This window comes from Trichechus manatus, unplaced genomic scaffold (genome assembly GCF_000243295.1).
Source record: "Trichechus manatus latirostris isolate Lorelei unplaced genomic scaffold, TriManLat1.0 scaffold00014, whole genome shotgun sequence".
Lineage (NCBI taxonomy): Eukaryota > Metazoa > Chordata > Mammalia > Sirenia > Trichechidae > Trichechus > Trichechus manatus.
In genome coordinates, this window is record NW_004443950.1 from 754,870 (window position 1) to 767,324 (window position 12,455).

General features: G+C 43.8%; 1 protein-coding gene across 4 annotated transcripts in view; it reads right to left on the bottom strand.

Moving 5' to 3' along the window:
* The window catches only part of PRMT7 (protein arginine methyltransferase 7), a 44,221-nt gene that overhangs the window by 19,270 nt on the left and 12,496 nt on the right, over positions 1–12,455 (bottom strand). For 3 of the 4 annotated variants that reach the window (XM_004371645.2, XM_023726800.1, XM_023726801.1), the window contains 3 exons: positions 8,408–8,557; positions 6,461–6,569; positions 3,761–3,873 (listed from right to left, as the gene is read on the bottom strand). In XM_004371645.2, the coding sequence (XP_004371702.1) occupies positions 3,761–3,873; positions 6,461–6,569; positions 8,408–8,557 (372 nt within the window). Of the gene's footprint in view, positions 1–3,760; positions 3,874–6,376; positions 6,570–8,407; positions 8,558–12,455 lie in introns of those variants that run through there. The other variant, XM_023726803.1, reaches the window with a different exon arrangement.

Sequence of the window (12,455 nt, forward strand, 5' to 3'; positions counted from 1 at the left end):
GCTCCTTGGAATATATCCTAGAGAAATAAGAGCCGTCACACAAATAGATATACGCACACCCATGTTCACTGCAGCACTGTTCACAATAGCAAAAAGATGAAAGCAACCAAGGCACCCATCAACGGACGAATGGATAAGCAAATTATGGTATATCCACACAGTGGAATATTGCGCAACAATGAAGAACAATGATGAAGCTATGAAACATCGTATAATGTGGTGGAAGCTGGAACTTATTATGCCGAGTGAATTTAGTCAGTCACAGAAGGGCAAATACTGTAAAAGACCACTATTATAAGAACTCAAGAAAAGGTTTAAACACAGAATAAAACATTCTTTGATAGTTACAGGGGTGGGGAGGGAGGGGGAGGGTTATTCACTAACTAGATAGTAGATAAGAATCATCTTAGGTGAAGGGAAGGACAGCACACACTACAGGGGAATCCAGCACAACTGGACTAAACCAAAGCTAAGAAGTTTCCTGAATACAATCAAATACTTTGAGAGCCAGAGTAGCAGGGATGGGGGTGTCTGGAGACCACGCTTTCATGGGACATCTAGGACAACTGGCATAACAAAGCTTCTGAAGAAAATGTCCTGCATCCTACTTTGGTGAGTGGCATCTGGGGTGTTAAAAGCTTGCAAGTGGCCATCTAAGATGCATCAATTGGTCCCAACCACTTGGAGTAAAGGAGAACGAAGAACACCAAAGACACAAGGAAAGTATTAGCTCAAGAGACAGAATGGGCCACATAAACCAGAGACTTCATCAGCCTGAGACTAGACGAACTAGATGATGCCCGGCTACCACCAATGAACGTCCTGACGGGGAACACAACAGAAGGTCCCTGATGGAGCAGGAGAAGGATGTGGTGCAGAACTCAAATTCTAGTAAGAAGACCAGACTTAATGGTCTGACTGAGACTGGAGGCACCCCAGAAAGCATGGCCCCTGGACTCTCTATCAGCCCAGAACTGAAACAGTTTCTGAGGCCACCTCTTCAGACAGGGATTGGACTGGACTGTGGGACATAAAGTGATACTCATGAAGAATCTGCCTCTTAGTCAAGTAGATACAAGAGACCAAAGGGGCAGCTTCTGTCCAGAGGAGAGATGGGAAGTCAGAGAGAGTTAAGAGCTGGTTGAATGTTCATGGGGAATCAGGGGCGGAGAGGAGGAGTGTGCTGTCGCAGAATGGGGTGAGTGGTTGGGGTCTCATAACGATGTCTGTAAAAAAAAAAAAAAAGAAATTTGTATGGGAGACTAACTTGAAATGTAAACTTCATTTAATTACAACAATAAATAAATTAATTAAAAAAAAAAAGTGGTTTATTCATTAACATTAGGTCAGTGTGGTAACAGCTAATAACTTACCATTAGAATAGTGGGTCACTTTCTCCCCTATGCTCTTGAGAAAGAACAAAAAAGGAACTAGATTTCAGAAAGAATACATGTTATATCTAAAATGACTTAGAATGTCAGATAAGCTCCTAGCTATCTGACATTCTAAAATTCTCCAAAAATAAGCCTTAGTTGTCATCATGCTGATTAACTCCCACACTGGCTGTGAAGAAGGAGTTCAAGCCTCACTGCTAAGCAGTCATTCTGGCACCAGGCTCAGAGCGTCCCTTCAGTGAGTCTCTTGCCCAGACACCAGCACCTCCTTATTGCGAAGTCCAACGGACAACTGCCCATGCTTGGCCAACCTGCCCTTCCGGCATCATCCAACACTGCTGACCATGCTTCTCACTTGGCTTAGCTAAAGTCCCTGTCTAGTGTCCCCCCTGCCTCACTCCTTCATGCCTTCGACAACCTCTCCATGCCAGGACTGGGGACCCAGCAGTAGTAGAATACTCTTACTCTCCTGGGCACTCCTGATATCCTGGGCCAGATGCTTCTCTGTTGTGGGGGGCTATCCTGTGCATTGTAGGATATAACAGCATCCCAATTCATCTTCTTGTCTCTCTGCGTGTCAGTCTCTTGTGCCTGAAGAACCCCTGACCACCTTCAAAGAAGACTCAGATGAAGTATCTTCTCCCTGACCTCACCCACCGCCCCACCAGCATGGGAGTGTCTCACCTGCAATGACCACCAGCAGAGCACTGTAAGCTGCACTGTGACAGCCTCCTGCCCCTCTGCCTCCCCGTGAGCTTAATTTCATATTCCTGATACCCAAAAGAGGACCTGGCATATGAAGGTGCTCAGTCAGTGTCACTTGAACCCGCGCGTGGACAATCTGTAAGGCACACCAGCAGTCTGGCTCATCCAGGAACAGGCAGAGTCCAACAAAAGCCTTTGTGGACCAGCCAGAACTCCTTCAAGCCCAGGGACAGGGCAGGCAGGTGGGGACAGAGAGGAGAGTAGACAGTGGACACCAGCTGGGAGAGGAAGGTGAGTATAGCTGCCTGTGACCTTTCAAACAGGATGAATTAGAGAAAGACAAATTGGGAAAAATTAACATAATTCTAAATATACTTGTTCTCTCTTTCCGGGATTCATCTAGTTGGTGGTTCTAATGTGGAGCAATAGAAATTTCATACTGAAGTTGATCACTAGAAAGAATCTTACGTTTTAGAGGTAGCATCTCACTACCCCGTGCGGGAGCTGGAGGGCAGTCATGTCACATGCTGGCTATGTGAACTGGGTGGACTCTGGCCTCTGGACCGCCCTGGAAGGAGGCCTTCTGCACTCCGGGGGCACCTAAACCCCCACAGAGGGTCCTGGGGGGGACAGTTGCAGGACTGACCTGGAGGTGTCCACCAGGCAGTGCCAGCAGAGTACAAAACAGAGCACTCAGCCCTGCCCCAGCAGGTCTTAGCCTCTGCGTCTCCACCTGTAGTTTATGAACACAAAAAAAGCCAGACCAGGCTCCCAGAAAACATTTTCACTGCATCTCTCCCTTCTTAAAAAAACTGTCAAAGACCACTACCACCCAAATCTCTTCACCTGGTATGGCCTGGCATTCAAGCTCTTCCACCTTCTACCCCATTCTCCACCATCAGTCCACAAGACCTCCACGCAGTGCTCTCACTCAACTACCAAACAGGTGCCCTACCTGAAACACCTCTCCCTCTCCCTCAACACCTTTCTAAATTCTACTCCCTCACCATGTGTGCTCTCAGGCCCACATACCCTCATCTCCTTCTGACTCCTGACCTCTTCTGCCAGTCCTAACCCAAATGTATGTCAGTGGTGCTTCCGTCTACTTATTCATTCAGCCCATCAAATCCTCACTGTCGCTGGCTACTGCGGGTCTTAGAAGCAAGAAGGATGTCTTGTACTACTCCCTGGATGCTAGAACCTCTTTTAAAAAAAAAAAAAAAAAACCAAACCCGTTGCCGTCAAGTGGATTCCAACTCATAGTGACCCTATAGGACAGAGTAGAACTACCCCATAGAGTTTCTAAGGAGCACCTGGTGGATTCAAACTGCCAACCTTTTGGTTAGCAGCTGTAGCTCTTAACCACTACACCACCAGGGTTTCCTAGAACCCCTTACACACAGTTAATACTCAAACACTATTTGCTGAATTAATCTGAACGTGAAGATAGCCTCTTGCCTTTCAACTCTCACCTACCAAGACTTGGCATTCAAGAGGCGCAGAAGTCATAACTGAGAGAACTAGCACGTCCCAGGAATGGAGGAGGGTCGCAGGGTGTATGGACAGGTCCTAAGGCCTTGTGTTGAGCGTGTGCATGAATAGAAGCTATGGGAGCCGATGGGATCACAGTAGTATACTCAAGGAGGCCCTCAGTCCACTACCTGCACGAGATGCCTGTGCGCGTGCTCATAGGAGGGCAGCGCTCCCTCCCCAATCAGCTCCGTGTCAAACAGCTCTGTGACCAGGATGTTGGCACGGCATGGCATGTCACCATCTGAGAAACACAAGGAAACAGAGTCAGAAGCAAGCAACAGACTAGAAAAAATATTTACAGCAAATATGAGCAAGACAAGGAGCCCTGGTGGCACGATGGTTTAGTGCTCAGCTGCTAACCGAAAGGTCAGCAATTCGAACCCACCATCCACTCCATAGGAGAAAAGACCTGGCAATCTGCTTCCATAAAGACTGCAGCCTGTGAAACCCTATGGGGCCATTCTACTCTGTCATATAGGGTCACTATGTCAGAATCAACTTGATGGCACACAACAATATGTGCAAGACAAAAAGTTACATAAGTCATTAAATTAAAAACCTACACATATGCCGAGTATTTAGAGGTGAAGTGTCATGGTGTCTGCAACTGACTTTCTAATGGCTCAGCAAAAAAAATGCTAACATATATATACAGATATATAAAAACTCTTAGCTGTCGAGTCAATTCCGACTCACAGCAATCCTACAGGACAGAGTAGAACTGCCCCATAGGGTTTCCAGGGAGCAGCTTGGCTGATGGAGTTGAACTGCTGATCTTTTGGTTAGCAGCCGAGCTCTTAACCACTGAGCCACGTGTGTGTATGTATATATATATGCATACACACACACATATATATAAACATATATATATAAACCAAACCCGCTGCCATCAAGTCGATTCTGACTCAAAGCAACCATACATACGTATGCATGTACACACACACATATTTAGATTTTTTTTAATGGAAAATGCTAACAATTGGTAAAACTACATTAAGGGAATATGGGTGTTCACCATGCTATTCTTTCAACTTCTGTATATTTGAATATTGGGGGATGGGAGGGGAGGAACGTGCAAAAACTGATAAGAAAACTATAAATGCCCAAAAAGAAAACCAAGCAAAAATACAAACAGATAATTCAGAACAGAAAAAAATTAAACAAACATGGAAGATTTTTCATCCTTATTAGCAGCTGGAGAGATATAAATGAATAACTAAGGCAGTGATATTTGGCTATTAAAATCACCAAAAAAATTAGCAAAAAATTATTTGAAAAGCAAAAACTGAATGCTGGTACTTCAGATATTTCTGGGCTGTGGAGAGAGAAAACCAAAGCAGAGAGAGGGGCTGCCCGATGGTCTTCCAGTCACTGTGCAACCAGCTGCAGTGACCAAAACTGAGACCCAGATTCAGAATTCTCGGTCCCCGATATTAATTCCCCTGGTAAGTTAGTTTCTTGCCTCCAAACAATCCCTCAAATAGTAGTTGTTTTAGAATAGTAGGATTATAGAGGATCTTTCTGTTAGCTCTATATTCTAAACCTTCTACAATGTAATGTTACTTCTGCAATTACAATTTTTAATGAGCCAAAAAAACACAATAGACTTTGGAAGGGGTTATTCATCATGGAGAATTAACTGTAAACACTCCTAAATGGCTCATAAATTCCAATCTCACAGAGCCCACTCATCTTCCCTCACAGAAGACAAGTCTCATGGATGATGAAAGAAGAGAAGCAGTAAAGTGGCTCAAGGAAGGGTGTAGGAAGAGAACATTTTTACAGTAAAGGGAAGACTGTCCTTTTCAGAGGAAAAAGTTGCCTTAGGTAAATGTTTCAGTTCTAAAATACTGCATTTGTTTTAATTATGGTAATAATTATAACCTCACCATAGAATTTTTTTACACAAATCTTTCAACTGTGCTGTTACAGATGGATCTGTGTCCCCCAAAACTGTGTTGCAAATCCTAACCTCTGCCTGTGGTTATAACCCCGTTTGTGAATGGGTTGTGTTTGTTATGTTACTGAGAAAGGAGTAGGTTATGTCAATGAGGATTAGATGTTTATTATGTTAATGAGGCAGGATTAGGATGTATCTTGAGTCAATCTCTTTTGAAATATAAAGAGATTAAATAAACAAGCAAGAGAAGAGATGGGGGAAGAGAGAAGTCAAGCCACATGAAGATAGCCTGGGAGCAGAAGCCCAAAGAGACAAGGACCTTCCTCCAAGCTGACAGAGAGCCTTACCCTAGAGCTGGCTCCCTGAATTTGGACTTCTAGCCTCCTAAACTGTAAGAAAACATATTTCTGTTTGTTAAAGCCATCCACTTGTGATATTTCTGTTATAGCAGCACCAGATAATTAAGATATGTGCTCTGCAGGTATCAAAGGTACCATGTGAAATTTTAGAGGTCTGATTCAAACTCCTAGACTATAAAATATATTCTAGAAATCTCAAGAGATTGTGATATACAGAGAAGTTTCTCATGCTGTATGTTAAGGCAGTATGCCAGAACTAAGCAAATCCCTTTCTGCTGTGTAATTAGTTTCACTTCTGTCTGACTAAACTCAAGGATTGACCCACACAATTCCAACTTGCTTAAAGCAGCAAAAGGAAGTTTCATCTGTCACAACTATTGCACTTGATTAGCTCCTTTTATTCATTGCTGGTTTTAGCCGGTAAAGAAACAAGTGTTTATGTTGAGAGCCACCACAAAGCCAAGGCTCCATTTCTCTGCAATTACCTGAGTACACTTTTTCCACCTGAAACTTTTTCCTCTCTCATGCAAGACCAAGTAAATCTTCAACACAGGATCTGCTGATCTCACCTGGTCCTACCGTTACCTCAGTGGAATGCTTGTTGATAATCTTAATCTTATCACTGAAGCCATTTTTCTCCACTATCTTCACAGCTGCATCAGCCATAGGCTTAAAGACCTAGAAATCAGAGCAAACACTCAACTAAAAATGAGCAACAAAGTGAGTTACACCCTAACACCCAAGGCTAGCAGGACACTCCGAGGTTCTGGTCCTGAGATTTGAAGTAGAAGAGGCCTCCTCCTGAACATACAAAGTGTACTTTGTTACTGTTGATGATACAGGGAAAATACTTCTTTGGTGCTGATTTGATCTAAATAAACAAGACGTCACTTGGGTGACTTCCAAATGTTTGTCATGGAAATGAATGCAAGAGTGAGTTTCAGTTAGGTTGGCTTGCTGTATTTTCATGCCCAGTACAGTGGGGACGCTGAGGTTCCCGAAGAGGCCTCACTTCTGAGTGAGGATGGCAGGTGTTGGTGCCACACTAGAGGGGCACCAAAGAGCAGTGGGAGCCAGGAGGGAACTGGCCTCACAAAACCACGATCTGTGGCCTGGAAGTCTGTGACTTGGGACAAGTGTTGTGCTCTCTAGAGGACTGTGTTAGACATAAGTGTGAGCAGGTCACTCTCCTGCTCAAAACTGAAATCCCCACTCTTGGCCCAACACAGCCTACCATCTTTTTAATGGCATTCGAGGCCCTACACGATACAGCCCACATTTTTGTTCTGGCCTTACCTCCCCCATACCCCACTGCCCAATGCTCCAGTCACACTGATCTCCTCACAGTCACTAAACAAGCCTGAGCCTTCCCTGCCCTAAAGTCCCTCCCCAACCACCTGCCAAATCAAACCCAATGTCCCAGGGCTGCACTGATGTCACCCGCTCCATAAGTCTTCCCTGAACCCTTCAGTTGAGTGTAGGTATGGTTGAGTAGGGAGCTGGAAGGAATCTAGGTAGAGCACCCTGGACTGCTGACCTGTGGACTTCATGTAAGAAAGCAAAAATGTCTACCTTGTTTAGGCCACTGTTACTTTGGACTTTGTTATTTGTAATTCAGTCACCACATCAATCCAATTTTGTCAGGGAAAGTATTTAAGAACATGCTTAACTACACTCTCAAAAAGCTTAAAAGAATACTGTATTTTTACGCAAATAAGCATGCCTTCTATGTTTGTTTGCCAATCTCGCCCTCCCACTCCCCGTCGAAGTATTTTCATAAGTGCCACTATGCCAATTTTTTTTTACATGTTGCTGCAAAAAAAATTAGCATAGCACGCCTACAAAAATACCTCGAGGGGGATGGTGCAGTTGGCAAACAAATGTAGGAGTCATACGGTATTTGTGTAAAAATAGTGTATGTGCCAAATTTTAACAGCGGTTAATTTGGCTTAAAAGGCTATTTTTATATCGTATTTACCAAATTTACTACAGTGATATGAATCATTTACATTACCAGAAAACAACGACTAATGTTTTATTAAGGGGAAAAAAATGACAGACTGAAAAATATTTACATTCTCAGAATACAACGTTTAATGTTTTATTAAGAAAAAAAAGACAGACTGCAAAACTATTGGTAAGCATAACAGGACAGCTGTCTCTGTAGGGATATTTAAGGCAACAGTTCTCAACCTTGGCCACACAAACAAAAATCAAATGCCCAAGCCACACCCTAGAATAATTACATCAAAATCTCTGTGAGTGGGACTATGTATTAGTATTTTTAAAGCTTCTCGGGTGATTCCGATATGCAGCCAAGACTGAGAATCACTGTTTTCAGAGGAGAAAACAGGGACTGTGTGATTCACCTCTGTACCTGGCAACAGAACTTCCCTGTGCTCGGTGCAGCGTGAGCATTCCATGAACGTAAGTGAACAAACGGAGGGGAACGTGCATGGGGCACAAGGGACTTCGTGTGCAAGGCACAGGACACACACCTGAGGAATGTGGCTTACCTCGATGGCGTAGCAAAAGTCGGCACCTGCCGTGACTGCCATCATTGACAAGAGTCCTGTTCCGGTACCAATGTCGAGAACCAAGGCCTTCTGTCCTCTCTCCTTCACCCTGCTCACAGCAGCCCGGATCCCCTGGTAATATTTTACATTCTAAGAGAAAGGGAGAAATAGTTGTCACTTCATCAGTTATTACAAGTGAAATACATGTGGAAAAGTGCTTTGTAAAGTCACAGTTGACAGCAACAGTGTTAAGAAGCCTTTCTGACCTCTCCAGGAACAACACCAGTTAGCTACCAGGGCAGGCCTTGCTGAGACTTCAAGAGCACTGTGCCAGCCTCTTGCCCTTTATTAAGCCACTGTCTCTCCCCTCCACACCCACTCTTCCCTGCTCTGCAAACCATTCTCCCTTCCCAGCTGTTAGGTATGGCCAGTAGGGGGAACTAGAGGGCAGCTGGGAGGTAGGAAGAAGAAGGCTTGCTCCTTCCTGTAAGTCTGCTGCTCTCCTCAGGGTCTACCAGACTCCAGCTTAGTTTAGCACTCCCATGACCAGCCTCCTTGGCCCCTCAGAGGGATCAGCAGCACTCCCTCCCAGAGATTTGAGCACCAGCCCCACAGGGCCTCTCCTCCCCATTTCTTCTTTGTTTCCCCAAGCCTAAGCAAGGTAACTGCTTCTTGGATTTACTACCACTGGGTTACCGCAGTGGTCCCATTTGCTCTCCTGTCCTCCCCCACCTGTGTAACCAATTCCCTATATTAAATTCCCTCTACTGAAATATGCATTGTGGCTTCGATTTTCCTGCCCGGACTTTAATTCATATAGCCTCCTTGTCTAAAAATTGTCTCCCCACCTTAGGAAATCATTTCTTTACATCTTACAGACCTATGGCTAAGGTCTCTAGTAACTTAAACAGATACACTTTCCATATGTAACAGTTTGGCTGAATAGGTACTCTGATCATTCAGTTGAAAATGATGGAAAAATGACAGAAAAAAAATTTGTAAATTTTTTAAAATGCATATATGTCCTGGCAAATTAGTAAGGAATATTAAGAGGCCAAAAACCAAGTTAAAGCAGGAACAGATAGGTAAAAAATGCTTAGAAGCCGGCTTTTACCTGGAGGGCACTGGCCAAGCCTACTGAGCTTCTGTTTTCACAACCTCACTAAAAGAAATTCTAAAGGGCAACTCCCATGGAATTTAAACTTTATGGAGTTGTTGGGGCTGGATGAACTCCAAAAACTACTGCTCTGAGATAATCTTTAAACCTTAAACCAAAACTATCCCGAGGTCTTCTTTAAACTAAACAGTAGTTTAACTTAACTAGGAAAAAAGGTCTGCTTTGAGCATTATGCTCATTTAAGAACTATCTATTTGGGATCAAACTGATAACAGCAACCAGAAAGATCGGAAATTTAGGGAACAGTGAGTTTATGTTAATGGAGGAGGAACAATTTAGAAAAGGAGGGTGAAAATGGCTGCACAATTTGAAGAATGTAATCAACATCACTGAATTGTACATGGAGAAATTGCTGAATTGGTATATGTTGTGCTGTGTATCTTCTCAATAAGAACACATTTTTTTTTTTTTTTAATTCTAAAGAATGTTCTTTAGGGGGAAAAAAAAGTTTCAGATGGAAGCTCTGAGAAATAAGAAATAAAAAGAAACTGATAAATATGTGACCAAAGTTAAACAAAGAATTGCTGGAACAAGGCAACAACTGTAATACCTCATGGAATTTAAAAACTAAAGCAAAATTCATTACTACAACAGCATGTAAGTCAGAAGGTGGGAGTGACTGGAGTTCAAACTATAAGTTTCTTTTTGAAGGATACATACTAGGTAGTAAAACTGTAAAGAGAGCAAGGGAATGACTAATATAAAATTCAAGACAGTGGAAACTTCTGGGAGGAGGGAAAGAAATGCAATCAAGAAGGGACACACAGGAATTCTGAGTAATGGTAATGTTCTATTTCTTAAGCTGAGTGGTGAGTCTATCAGCATTTAATCTAACATTCCTCTTTAAACTGTACACACACATTTTATACATTCTTTTGTATATATATGCCAAGAATTTTTTAAAAAATAAGAATGATACTAGATCTCAAAATAGCAACAAGGGGAGAGGCGGGAACAAGATGGCAGAGTAGTCAGACGCTTCCGGTGGACCCTCTTATGACAAAGACCTGAAAATACAAGTGATTTGATTATATATGTCAGTCTGGGAGCCCTGAACATCAAAGGCAGGGTTGAGGAACCGGATGGAGTGGCAGGGGGAGGGAGAGACGGTTCCGAAGCAGCGAGGAGTTGCGAGACCTGACTCGGCGAGACCCCAAGCCCTTCAGGCCTGAGCAGCTTGTGGGTTAGCAGTGAGGCAGGCAAGCGGCAGTCCTTGGGAGGCGCATTTTCCACACGGGGAGAGACCCAGTGCCAGAGAGTCTACACGGGCACCCAGAACCAATGAGAAGCAGCCCTCATTGTCGAAAGATAAGTAATTGTGTATGGCGTACCTCGCAGATCAAAAAACCCCCCTTAGGGAAAAACCTCTCTCCCATTTACTTCCCCACTCCGTGCTCTGCATTGGGTCTTGGATGGCTTCAGCAATTGCCGAAACCCCTGGGCCGGAAGTAGGATCCATCACATGCCTGGAACCATTCTCCCTGCCTTAGAGAGTGAACAAATTAACAAACAGGGGGAAAAAATAAACTGCCAGCTCCCCTAAGCCAGGAACGCAGGATAGGCACAGCTCCTTTGCCTAGGCACAGGCATAAGGGATCCACGGACACTGAGTGCCTTTCCCCCTGCATAGACTTGTGTGGGCCCATCTAAATAGCGTAGGCCCTCACTACCGCAGTACAATAGTGTATGTACCAGAACTCTAACTTCAACTGTTTCAGCTCTGAAGTGGCAGGTTCTTGACATTTAACACTACTCTGCCCATTAAGCAGGGTCTTCACCTACCCACATCAGGGGCCTGAGGACTGGTGGCTCCACCCATGCCACCTACCCACCTGTGAGAGGGGCCCATGAATAAGAGGTGCCCCCCAGTCCTTACAGCCAACAGCATTAGATACTCACAGTCCAGCTGGAAAACCCATCCACCTATGCGCTCTAGGGAACAGAGACACACCTTCCTCCTGGACACTCGGGGGCGGCCGTCAGCCCCCTGCCTTGCTCAGAGTGTGTCTCCAGGCTGCAGCGAGATGCCTATGCCTACACCAATCACCCATCACCCATGCCTGTCTAGGACTGCAAGTGAGAGCCTACACCACACACTTGGTGGCTATCTACCTGGGGACCTGAGCTGAATCCATCCAGGAGGAGGAGCTCACATACCTTGTAACAGATCTAACCACTTGGTGACAGGACACTAGAGATTCAAAGGTGCCAATAATCAAACTAGCTCATGCATGCAGCCTATCTGGGCGTATCAAAACAAAACAAGAAGCTAGGACACAGCAAACATAAAATAAACAAACATAATAACTTATTCATGGCTCAGAGACAACAGTCAATATCAAATCACATAAAGAGGCAATCCATGATAGCTTCAGCAAGCTCCCAAAATAAAGAATCTAGAAATTTTCCAGAGGAGGAAAATTTCTTGCAATTATTGGAGGCAGAATACAAAAGATTAATATACAGAACTCTTCAAGAAATGAGGAAGGAAATTAAGCAAAACGCAGAACACACAATGGAGGAAATTAAAAAAGATTAGAGAAGAGCATAACAACAAATTAAACAGGCTACAAGAATCCATAGAGAGACAGCAATGAGAAATCCAGAAGTATTAACAATAAAATTTCAGAATTAGACAACTCAATAGAAAGTCATAGGAGCAGAACTGGGGCAATGGGAGTCAGAATTAGTGAGACTGAAGATAAAGCACTTGACACCAACTTATTTGAGGAAAAATCAGATAAAAGGATTTAAAAAAATGAAGAAACCCTAAGAATTATGTGGGACTCTATCAAGAGCAATAACCTATGAGTGATTGGAGTACCAGAACGGGGGCAATAAAAGAAAATACACAGAGAATTGTTGAAGATT